Source organism: Heterodontus francisci, chromosome 27 (assembly GCF_036365525.1).
Source record: "Heterodontus francisci isolate sHetFra1 chromosome 27, sHetFra1.hap1, whole genome shotgun sequence".
Classification (NCBI taxonomy): domain Eukaryota; kingdom Metazoa; phylum Chordata; class Chondrichthyes; order Heterodontiformes; family Heterodontidae; genus Heterodontus; species Heterodontus francisci.
In genome coordinates, this window is record NC_090397.1 from 7,105,321 (window position 1) to 7,117,874 (window position 12,554).

Sequence of the window (12,554 nt, forward strand, 5' to 3'; positions counted from 1 at the left end):
CAGGGCTCATTACTTGGTCCCTTTCTTTCTGTGGTGTATATCAATGGTTTGGACTTTGAATGTAGGGGATATGATTAAGAAGTTTGCAGACAATATAAAAATTGGCCATGTGGTTGAAAATGTAGGAGAAAGCTATCGACTGCATGAGGATATCGATGGCCTAGTCAGGTGGGCGGAACAGTAGCAAATGGAGTTCAATCTGAGGTGTGAGGTAATGCATTTGGGGAAGGCTAACAAGGAAAGGGAATACACAATAAATCTAGGACACTGAGAACTGTAGAGGAACAGAGGGACCTTGGAGTGCATGTCCACAGGTATCTGAAGGTGGCTGGACAGGTGGGTAAGGTGGTCAAGAAAGCATACGGGATACTTGCCTTTATTAGCCGAGGCATAGAATATAAGAGCTGGGAGGTTGGTTATGCTGGAACTGTAAAAAATACTAGTTAGGTCACTGCTGGAGTACTGCATGCAGTTCTGGTCCCCCCACTATAGGAATGATGTGATTGCACTAGAGAGGGTACAGAGGAAATTCATGAGGATGTTGCTTGGGCTGGAGAACTTTAGTTATGAGGAAAGACTGGATAGGCTGGAGTTGTTTCCTTTGGAACAGAGGAGACTCAGGGGAGGCCTAATTGAAGTGTTTAAAATTATGATGGATCTAGATAGAGTGGATAGGAAGGCCCTATTCCCCTTGGTTGAGGGATCCATAACCAGGGGGCATTGATTTAGGGTAAGAGGTAGAAGGTTTAGAGGGGATTCAAGGGTATATTTTTTCACCTAGAGAGTGGTGGGGATCTGGAACTCTTTGCCTAAAAGGGTGGTAGAGGCAGAAACCCTCATAATATTTAAAAAGTACTTGGGTATGCACTTGAAGTGCTGTAACCTACAAGGCTACAAATCAAGAGCTGGAAAGTAGGAATAGGCTGGATGGCTGCTTGTCAGCTGGCGCAGACAGAATGGGCTGAATGGCCTGCTTCCATGCTGTAAATTTCTATGATTCCATGATTCAATCCCCGTGTAGCAGATTCTTTGCCAGTAGACTCTTGTGGTTGGATAGTGCCTCTACGACCATAAGCCCCCAATCATGTCAGTTTCCACCCTCCCCATTCGCATAGTCTTTCAACCTTGTCAGGCTGCAGCCCCATTTCCTGTGCCTGCACCTGTCTCTGTCTCTCTCAGTCCCCTCCTCAGTGGAGGAGTCAAATTCTGAGTGCCTGAGACCCATTGCTAATTGATGCGCTCAGGTCTCAAAGTCTCTCAATCCCCTAACTCTGCAGGCATGAGTTGCACCTCAGAGATACCCTACCTATAATCTGCCTCCGATGTGTGCGTCCACTTGGCTGTACCTCCAGCTTCACCCTCCTATGTTTTATTGCCTCTCACTCTTCTGTATTGAAACACTGCTGCTCTCAAAGGCTTCCACCTCCAGTCACTGAGATCTCGGCTCCTTATAGATAGCAAGCTGCTGAAGCTCCCTGGATCCCATGCACCCCGGGTAACATTTATAAACCTGCTAAAAATAACCTTCAATTGACATCTTAACAGGCTTCAATTGCCTGCCCGGCACTGCCATGTTCGCTCTTGACCCCGCCACCCCACCACCTCTGGAAAAATTGGCCGGAGGTGGGAACACATGTTCCGTTCCAACGTGTCCCCTCACCATTTTACCAGCCACCCCACCTGCCTCCAATCCCATTGCCCAGGGCCACTATAATTCAGCCCATAATGTTTGAAAATAATTGGAGGCAGGATTTAGAAATATGTGATTACAAAAATATTTAAAGCAAAATTGGTTAGTTGTATTGGAACTCTGGAAGGGATGTGATGGAAGCGATAATGGAAATGTAGCTTAAGTTGGGACACAATTAGGAACTTAATAACTTCTTGTTATAACATTTTCAGGAGCAACTTTCAGTGCCCAATAACACTAAGGGCATAAAAACAATAGAATTGAACACTATTACCGCTGGAACTGAGAAGGCTAAGAGAAGATACAGTAAAATGATGAAGGACTTTAATCGAGCGAATCGGGAAAACAATTTCCTCTGTTTGGGGAGTCATTAATGAGAAAGCATGAGTTCAAAATTAACACTAATGTTTGAGGGGAGAGGTCAGGAGAAATTTCTTCACACAGAGGGTTATTGGAGCTTGGGATGCTTTGCCAGAAGAGGTGGTTGAAGCAGATACCATTGTATCTCTAAAGAGAAAATTGAACAAATATTTGAAGCAGAGGAAGATGTATGTCAATGGGCAGAGAGGAGGATGGTAGGATTAGTTTTAATTATTCTAGGAAAGAGCTAGCATAGACATAATGGATGGAATATTCTCAATGCTTTTAATTTCACTAGTTCTGTAAAGGTTTTTTTTCAGATGTTACATCTCCAGAGCAGTATTTTCTCTTTAACATGCTTCTCTTAATGGAAGTTCCCTTCAACTGAAAAGTGCTAATAAGATAAATTCATTTAAGGGAATAAATTGATTGGTTGCAGTGCAAATACTTCTCAGTGGCTCCAAACATTGAAAAAAACCCAGTTTTTTGGCAGTTAACCAATTCATTTAATGTATAAATGTCAACTTAGCTCATTTGCCTCAGGATCACAGGTTGTATGTTTGAGCGTACACATAATCTAACTAATACTCCAGAATAGGTTTGGATAAGATGTCAAACGAAGGACTCTGCTGCCTGTTCCTGTGGATGTGAAAGATCCATAGCACTCTTTGAAGGAGGGCAGAGGGTCATCCAGGTAGCTGGCTGATATTCCATCAACAAACAAGTAGATTTATGTAACTACAGGTAATTAAAGTCAAGGCATTGATGGTATAATGCAGGTATTTTAATTTGCAGAAACAATCGACTGATATAATTATTTGATTCTGATACAGAGCAAATACTGCTAAAGACTGATTGGAAGAAAGAAACCTATGGTTTTACATAGTACAAAAAGTAAAATGAATGGGACGGATTGTAAATTTAGAAAACACATTGTGAAATATTATTCAACAGCTTAAAAACTACAAACTATGCTTTAAAACAGTACCAACTCCTGGACGTGATAAAATATCATTTGTACTGCATCTGTCAAATGAATGCTCAATAGTGTGTCTAAGTTAGCTGCTAGAAGAGATGTCCAGGCGCATATTATGAATAAATGTGAAAGGAAAATCAATTTAAAATATTTTAAAGACATTGTTACCAGCTGCAAGTTCCAAATTCTATGAATGTAGTAAAGGTACAGTAATTCAATCTGATTCTATGCAAGAAATTAGCCACCTGAACAGACTCCCATGCTTTAAGATGTAGCCAACTTCAGGATTAAATATTTGTTCCAACTGGTCTAGGGTATGGAAGGAAATATCAAAGGGAACCTGTTGAGAAAGTAAATGCATTTACAACAATATATGAAACAGCCAACTCCTGTGTTAAATCTTCTATACTGTATTTGCTATAACAATAATATCAGAAAGAGAGCAAAAAAGATTTGCTTGTAAGGTTTGTGGCAATTCTCCCACAAGAGATTGATGGAACCCCTGAGCGAATGGCACAAAAGACGAAACGCAGTCATTTATACACTTTTCCGGGAATCCTGCCAAAGTTATGACAGATAATAGGAAGAACCCTCTGTAAATAGAAGGCAATTTAGTCCAATAAGACCATGTATAATCGTCTTGGACATTATCCCAACTTATTTACTTTCCTGAGGAAATATCCTGCAATCTCTCCCTAAGTGAATGTCAAGCATTAACTCCAGGACACGTGTCTAACCTTACATCCTGCATTATAAATGTCTGCTTTCTTTGGCATGAATGTCCAGTTCCAGCCACAGAAAACCATCATGTTTTATACACCACTGAATCCAGTACTTATAAACCATAATCAGTTCCTGAACCCAATACACTTCCAGATCATTTTAAAAAATGCAGTATTAAGTTTGTTAGCTGCAACTCGGTTCTACAAATCCACTCTTCTTCTTGAAAAAAATGATCTTGCTTGAGGCATGTTAATTTTATCCTCATTTTCTCTGCTTTTGCAATACAGTTGAAGATATCCCATGTAGAATCAATGTCTTCACTGTAAGTGAGGTGGAAGTCCTGTACAGGTTATACGGGCTAAACAAATACAAGGAGAGGTGGTATTTGTCCCACAGTGATGAGAGAGCCAAGGGAAGAAAATTGTGAAAAACTGATAATTATGGGAGAGAGGGAGGTACAAGAAGTTTGGAAATAGGCATATGTGATGCCCATATTTTAAAAAGATGGCAAGACTGACAGACAACTACAGACCCATTAATCTTCCATTCCACACTATATAATGGACTTGATTATCAAGAGTAAACTTCATGTTCATCTGTACAAAAATAATCAAATAAACAGAATCTTGAAGAAGATCCTGCCCGACCAAACTCCTTGGGGGAATTTTATGCATTCTTTCGTGGTGGATTTGTTGGCAAAAAGGGTGATATAATTAGGAATCCAAAAAAAACTTTCCACCTAACAGCAGGATATTTCAGAGGAATTAAGTTGGGGAGGATTTTCAGCTTTGCATTCATTTAAATAACATGAATACTCATTATCTTACGCATATTTATGATTCAGTCCTACCTGCCAGATTAAGTGAAGGGCAAGCAATATCCCCGTCCCACCCAATTCATGAATGTTTCAAATTGGCGTGCAGTAGTTGAATTTGTGCAGTTGAGTCTCAGGACTGTGCTCTCCTCTCTTTAACTCAGCTGCAAAACTATCTCCAGCATTGGAATAGATGTTTATCTCCATGCCAGCATCGTAATGGATGTTTGCCTCCAGGCTTGGCACCAGCAAAGGTAAATCATCTCAGACAATGGCAGCGATGGTATGGGCAGGGGCTATATGGAGAAGCAAGGGAGGGTGGTAGGGGAGGGAAAGGTGGAGTTGATCGGGCAGATGGAGGAGCAGAAGAGGGTGGAGAGGAGCGTCCAGCTTGTTGAATGGTTGATGTTGATGGTGAAGATGCATTTTATTAGCTGCGGGGTGGTGATCAGTACTGTGTGAAGATATTTGGCAAGGGCCTAAAGGGAGGGATGACTGCTGTCGACATCAGGGAGCTGTTGGGCAAATTGAGGGTGCTGGCTAGCAGAGAGAATAGTAACAGTCAATGGGGCAAATGGATTCTGCAGTGGGGAAAGGTCAAGACTAATAGGTGGGTATTCAACAGCTTCATATGGAGGGGAATGGAACTTGGCAACAAATGTCAGTTTGATGTGAGCAGGTTCAAGAATAAGAGTTGTCATGTCAATAGTAACAGGACTAGGACCAGCGGGGAGGGATGGCATGAATACATTGTTGATTATACTGTGCACGGTAACAGGGGAAAGCTCAGTGGTAACGGAGGGAAGGTAATGGTAACATTGGGTGGGTCAAGGGTGATGGGTTCAAGCTGGAAAGTTGCAGGTGGAGGTTGGAAGGTGGGGAGACTTGTCCCGAGTTCCATGTGCACCATCTTCTCCAACGATAATGGGAACCACGTGGATGCTCAAGGATTGCAAAGAGAGTGGGAGGAGGCAAACGACAGTGGGTGTGTCTTTAAACTGGCTGCAATTTGAAGGCAGATATAAGGGAACTCTTCATTGCTTTGATGTTTCAGCTCACTAGCAACTAAGGGCTAAATTGCCACGCTCTGCTTATTATTGTTCAGAAAAGCCACAGCGATATGGGTCTCATACACCTAATTTGTCCAGTACCACGGGAAGAAGAACGAAGAGTGAGACTAAGCACAGCTCTTTTTCCTCAACTCATGATGCCTGAGCACCAGCAACAGGCAGAACAGGAAGGTGAGGATGCTCCAAATGATAACATCCAGGAACAGCCTTATTGAAGACAGGCACTGGCACATCATCGCATCCTCAGGACAAGGGAAAATACCTTCAAATGTCAGAGAGGCAATGTCACAGATGCCTAAGGATGTTTGTGAAATAGTCACAGAAATTTGTAGGATCCTGCAGCATGACCTGCAGCCACTCGGCTTCAGTGGGAATCGCATGCCAGTAGTCCTCGAGGTGACTGCTGCATGCAGTTTTTTTCTCCAGCGGCTCCTTCCAGGGATCCACGGGCAACATATGTGGCATCTCGCAGTCTGCAACCCACAGGTGCGTCAAAGAGGTGACTAATCCCCTTTCTCGACATGCCAATGATTTCATCTACTTACCTGTAGATGAGGACAGCCAGGCAACAAGGTCTGCGGCCTTCGGCGCCATCGCTGGGTTCCCGAGAGTACAAGGGGTGATCGACTGTACTCATGTAGCCATTAGAGCTCCCTGGGACCAGCCTGTTGCCTTTGTCAATCGTAAAGGCTTCCACTCTTTAAATGTACAACTGGTTTGTGACCACAGGAGAAGAATCATGCGTGTTTGTGCACGTTTCCCAGGGAGCTGCCATGATTCCTACTTTTTGAGGAACTCTCACCTGCCAGCAGTTTTCAAGGAACCAGCCAAAGTGGACGGATGGATCCTGGGTGACAAAGGTTACCTGCTTTGTACATGGTTGATGATACCAGTACGTCATCCCCAAAGCATTGCTGAAGAGAGGTACAATGTCGCTTACACATCCACCAAAGCCATCATTGAGCACACCATTGGCATGCCGAAAATGCGATTTTGTTGCCTTGGCCAGTCTGGAGAGGCTCTTCAGTACGCGCCACAGAGGGTGTCACGAGTAATCATTGTCTGTTGTGCCTTGCACAACCTTGCAATTAGAAGCGGCAACATTCTGCTGATGGAGCAACAGGAGGAACACCAGTCCTCCTCAGATGAGGATGACTATGAAGAGGGTAAGGAAGAGAATGATGACGACAATGCCATCTTCGATATGAGGGCCATGGAGAGACATGCAAGGGGAGAAGCTCATTTATGCACTTTTCAGCCAACAATAAGCCACATCATCAAGGAATATTGGGAACAGAAACAACAATTTCCCACAGAAATTCATCTCTGCAATCTTAATGAAGCGTGGATGCACTTTGATGTGAACGGCATTTGAAATCATCTATGGGCTACGATGAATGTGACTACACACCACCGCAAGCAGCGTTAAGTTATGACCACAGAAAACAAAAGTAAGGCATGACAGTATTGGAAAAAGTTATTAATCATCAATAGGAAAACAGCTATCAGTCAGTGAAGGCTCAAATTCTAATGAAATATAGACACTGGAGATTTCCTGAGATGTTTTGCAAACATCATTGTGTTCCTGCCATAATCCTCCCACCTTAGTGATCAAAATTCTTTCAATTTCCTTTTTCTTCCACTATGTCTTGGTGCTACCCCGACATTAGCAGCTGAGGTAGAGGCAGTCTGCTCAGTCCGCTGCCCCATTGCTGGGAATGACACTGGCAGGCGTCCTCGGGAGGAACGGGACCGTGATGGTTCCATCCTACTGGGGGTCTGCAACAATGGTGCTTGAGTATCCCCTGTGTGATTGCCTGCTGGAGGTCAGGAGGTCAATGTCGGGAGGGAGATGAGAAGCCACCTACCCTGGGGGTGTCCTGTGAGCAAGGTCCCGGGGCAGCTGGCACGTGCTCCTCCTCTTCCATTTGTGTGCACGATGGCACCTGCCTGTCTCCCTGAGGGGAAGGAGCACCCGGAGGGAGGTCCAGGTTCCTCGTCCCCCTCTTGCTGCATGGAGCCCATAACAACAGCGATGGAGTGCAGGACAGAACGCATATGACTCGAGTGCTCAAACAGACTCACCACGGAGCTCGCCAGACTCTATGCTGAGAAGCCATACGCTCAAATGGCTGGGACATGGCAGACGTCATGGCTTGTGTGGATTCCTCCATGGCACGCACAAAGCCACCATGACCTCAGGCATCTCCAACATATTTTCCACATGGCTTTGCTGCACATCCAGCAGACTTCTCATAGCAACAAACAGAGGATCATCATGAGCATGGGGCTGAGCAGGGACCTGGTCCCCAGCAGTCCTCCGATTGTCAGGGGACCTGGCTGGCACATGCTCCCTCAGCTGCTGGGACGTGTCTGTGTCGTTCACACAAGATTATGACCCAGATTCTAATCTTAATCTCCCGCAGATCGTATGGATGTATCTACACTGGTGGAGGTGGAGGAAGAGGCAAGTGACAGTGCACCTTCTGGGGCACTGGCTTCCTCTTCCTCTCTGGAGGAGGATTCTTAGGAAGATAGGAACATGGGAGCAGGAGTAGGCCAGTCAGCCCATTGAGCCTGCTCCGCCATTCAATACAATCATGGCTGATCATCCATTTCAATGCATTTTTCCCACACTATCCCCACTTGAACCACACAGTGTTCTGCTACTCGAGTGTGGGCACCTGCAGTGGAGACACAAACAGAGGCACTTTAAGCATGTGCTTTTTCTTTTCATTCATGCTGCCAGGCCAGCATTTATTGCCCATCCCTAATTGCCCTTGAGAAGGTGGTGGTGAGCTGCCTTCCTGAACCATTGCAGTCCATTTGGGGTAGGTACACCCACAGTGCTGTTAGGAAGGGAGTTCCAGGATTTCGACCCAGCGACAGTGAAGGAACGGCGATATAGTTCCAAGTCAGGATGGCGTGTGACTTGGAGGGGTGTCATTTCCATTGCCTAGGTCGATGCCGGGTGGTCCGTCCAGTTTCATCATGAGTTCAAACAATTTCCTTCAGTTTCCACATATGGCTGCAAGAGCAGAGATGACACTTCATCCTTACGGCTTGTGGCTCCTGCCTCACCATCTCCACTTGCCCTGCCTCCCTCCTCTCTCACGATCTCCGAAGCCTCCTCCTCAGCTATGGTCAGTAGCCTGATGTCAGGGATCCCTCCACCTGTCTTAGCATTCTCACGTTTCTCCTGCAACAGACAGATTTAATGACATGGCAAATGATGCATCACAACCATTGCGTACATGCATCAACATCACTCATTCTGCATTGGGTTTCGCAAGACACATCCAATCACATAAACAATGCCAATCTTCATCAGTTAGTGACTGGTACCAAGGCTGCTCATGCATTTGACTGCATTCCTTGCATATCCTCTGCCTTAAAGACACGGAGCCATGGAAGAAAATGATGGAGCAGCCTTGCCAGGACCACTTACCCTCACTGATTTGAGCAAGCCATTGATTCACTTGGGGCACTGCACCCCTATTTTATGAGTTACTCCACTGTTCGAGACCTCCTTCGCTACCTCTATCCAGGCCACCTTAGTGAGGCGAGAGGGTCTTCGCACTCCATCTGCAGGGAAGAGGACCTCCCGCCTTCCTTGATGGCCTGGAGGAGAACCTGCAGGGAGGCATCACTGAACCATGGAACAGGTCGCTGCCTGCTGGCTGCCATGAGGGAAATAAGTGATATGAAGTTGGTGGTGAGTTTCATAAAATAAGGGAGGCAAAAACATTTTGATTTAAGTGAAAGCTTCAACTAAGTTATTTTGAATTTACTTACATGAAAGGAAGGCTGCTGCTTCTTGAGGCTCCAAGCACAGAATGTTTTATATCTGTGACGATCATGGTGCTTACGGCAGTGACGGGGGTTCCACCAATGAAAGGCCGACCCCGTTGCATGGTCCCATGTGATCCCCGTGCCCATCGCCACATGGCTAATTTAGATACAAAATCGCATGGGAAACAGTATTTGCAGCGGAAGCAGAAGTTACGACAACTTCCGATTCCGCTGTCGGGAACGCTGCGGCAACGATAAGATTCCACCCTTTGACTTATCTGAGGAAGTGACAACAAATGTACTCTGTTAAGCCCAATGGCATGGTGGATCCTGATTTCCAAAAGGCTTTAGGTCAAGTTTTACATGAAAGATTAATTCAACTCAAAGCTCTGGTGTTTCAGGGTAAAATCTGGGAACTGATAGGAAACTAGCTGAAAGGTAGAACAAATAAGTACTCATTGCAGGAGTTATATCAAGAAAGGTGAGAATTACTGAGTGGAGTGACTTGGAACTCAGTGTTTGTAGCCACTGTTATTTCAAATTTATATTGATGACATGGATTCAGGAACTCAATGTAAAGTGGTCAAAATCCAGATGGTACCAAACTATGAGAGGCAGTTGAATTGGAAGAAGCAGATGAAATATTATAGAATGTGTTCTACAAGCTCGGCAATTGGGCAAAACAATGTCAGATGCAATTTAATGCAGCCAAGTCTCTCATTTTATTGCTGGAATGGCCAGAATTTATTGCCCATCCCTAGTTGCTCTGAGGCAATTGTAAGCCTTCTTTTTGGACTGCTGCAGTTGTGTCATGAAGGTTTTAGTTTTAGTTTTAGAGATACAGCACTGAAACAGGCCCTTCGACCCACCGAGTCTGTGCTGACCATCAACCACCCATTTATACGGATCCTACACTAATTCCATATTCCTTCCACATCCCCACCTTCCCTATCACTTACCTATACTAGGGGCAATTTATAATGGCCAATTAACCTATCAACCAGCAAGTCTTTGGCATGTGGGAGGAAACCGGAGCACCCGGAGGAAACCCACGCAGACACAGGGAGAACTTGCAAACTCCACACAGGCAGTACCCAGAATTGAACCCGGGTCGCTGGAGCTGTGAGGCTGTGGTGCTAACCACTGCGCCACTGTGCCGCCCCACAATGCTGTTAATTATGGAGTTATTATTCTTTGTAGTGGTTTAATGCAGCTGAGTGGCTTGTTAGGCCACTTCGGAGAACAATTAGGAGTCAACCACTTTGATGTGGGACTGGAGTCAGACACGGTAGGGATAGCAGATTTCCTTTCTTAAAGGACATTAGTAAACCAGTTGGGTTATTACAAAAACCCGGCAGCTTTATGGTCACTTTTAATGTTATCGGTTATTTATTTCCAGATTTTTGAACTGAATTCAAGTTCTGAAACTGCCACGGTCGGATTTGAACTCATGGACCAGGATTTCATGGGACTTGCCGGATAAGGGAAGGCGGAAGTAGTAGCGGGTGGTGAAGGCCCTCCACTTCTGGCTTCCATCCCCTTAGCGATCTTGCACCGGCTGGCCAATTAACAGCCGGCAGATGGTGGACGGCCACTCAGCGGCTGGATGCAGGCTATCAGGTAGCAACCACATCATCACCTGACATGGAAGGAAGTGCTGGTGCCATGTTTGATAGGCCACCAGCACTCAAGCCCTGTTGCACACATCCATTGCTGCAGCTCTTGTCCCTGTAAGTATTCTGCAAGGACCCAGGCTGCCACCATCCAGCTGCCAGTCACCCCTCCAGCATCCAGCTGCCAGTCACCCCTCCACCATCCTCTGAAGAAATGCTCAGGAGAAACGCACTTATAGCCATACAGAAGCAAGATCTTGAGTGGCCCCATAGTTCAGTGACAGCTCCCTGCATGTTCTCCTCCAGGCTACATGGACAAGGTGGGAGATCCTATTCCTCAGGAACAGAAAGAGGAGACCTCCCCACCTAACCAAGCAAGCCTGGAAAGAGGTCACAGAGGAGGTCATCCACAGAAATTGGCTGCAGTGACTGACTCGATTCCCTTTGGAAGGCAGAAAATGGATACGTTTGAGGGCGTGCATGGTGGTGATGGCGAGTATACCATGTCGGTGGTCCAGATTGCCAAGGAGAGGGCTTGGACCAGTGTCAGTCAGGATGCTCACCATCCTGGTGCCCATAGAGCTGGAGGCTCTAGAACTGGCAGGTTTTCATGGCAGCAGCTCCATCATGGATGGTGAGGCTGGAGTGCACTCGCAGGAGGGTGAGTCGCCTCATCAGCATGTATGAGGGAAGCCTCAGGTGAGCATGAATATGGTGTTCAAGTGTTCTCCAATGTACAGACATTGATGTGAGGTGAAGGCCACTCTGTGAGCTCCTGTCTGGAAAGGCAAGGAATGCTGATTGTTCTGTTCTCTCTCCAGGTCAACCACAAGAACCTGAGGAGGTGGAGGGGAACTCAGAGGGCGCAGCATCACAACATTCACTCACACCCTCCACCAGCACAGAGATTTGCACATTGGTGGATATGCGTTTGCGAGTAGAATCGGAGTTACAATCTGGTGAGAGTACCACACATGCACATGATCAGCTGTTGGAGGCTGTGACAGCCAAGGCCACTGACACTCAGAGGAGTTTGGGAGGCCAGGCTCATGCTGAGCCTCAGGCTGATGATGTGCCTCGGGAGTCGTCTGTGAGGCGGTAGATGCTGGAAGTCAAGCGTGAGGTGCGTGAAGATCTGGCAGGGATTCCTGAGGGTATGCGCACCCTGGCTCGGACAGTGCAGGACTCCATCCAGGTCATGAGTGGTGCAATCTCCCTCTCGCCTGAGCGCGTGGCCTCCTGTATCAAGAGATTGGCGACTCTGATGGACAGCCACAACCAGCAAGCCAGTCCATGCAAGCTGGCGATGCGCTCAGACCTGCATGCCATTCCTTGTCCATAAGCTCTATCCAGCAGTGGCATGCAAGGGAGGGAAGAGGCACCTGGAGTGTCCAGGAGGTCCTCATCCTTCTCAGGTCAGCAGGGAGGTGCAATTGTGCCTTACAAGGGAGGACGAGCTTCAGCTTCTGGGGGCTCTTCTCATGGTGCTCCTGGAGTAGACAGCTCCTCAGTCCCT

At 46.3% G+C, this 12,554-nt stretch overlaps 1 protein-coding gene across 7 annotated transcripts in view; it reads right to left on the reverse strand.

The window, feature by feature from the left end:
- Positions 1-2,901: 2,901 nt before the first annotated feature.
- LOC137384622 (cilia- and flagella-associated protein 54-like) overlaps positions 2,902-12,554 on the reverse strand; it is a 712,374-nt gene continuing 702,721 nt past the window's right edge. For all 7 annotated transcript variants that reach the window (XM_068058759.1, XM_068058758.1, XM_068058757.1 and 4 more), the window contains one exon: positions 2,902-3,366. In XM_068058759.1, coding sequence (XP_067914860.1) covers positions 3,241-3,366 — 126 coding nt within the window. In that variant the 3' untranslated portion in view covers positions 2,902-3,240. The remainder of the gene's footprint in view (positions 3,367-12,554) is intronic.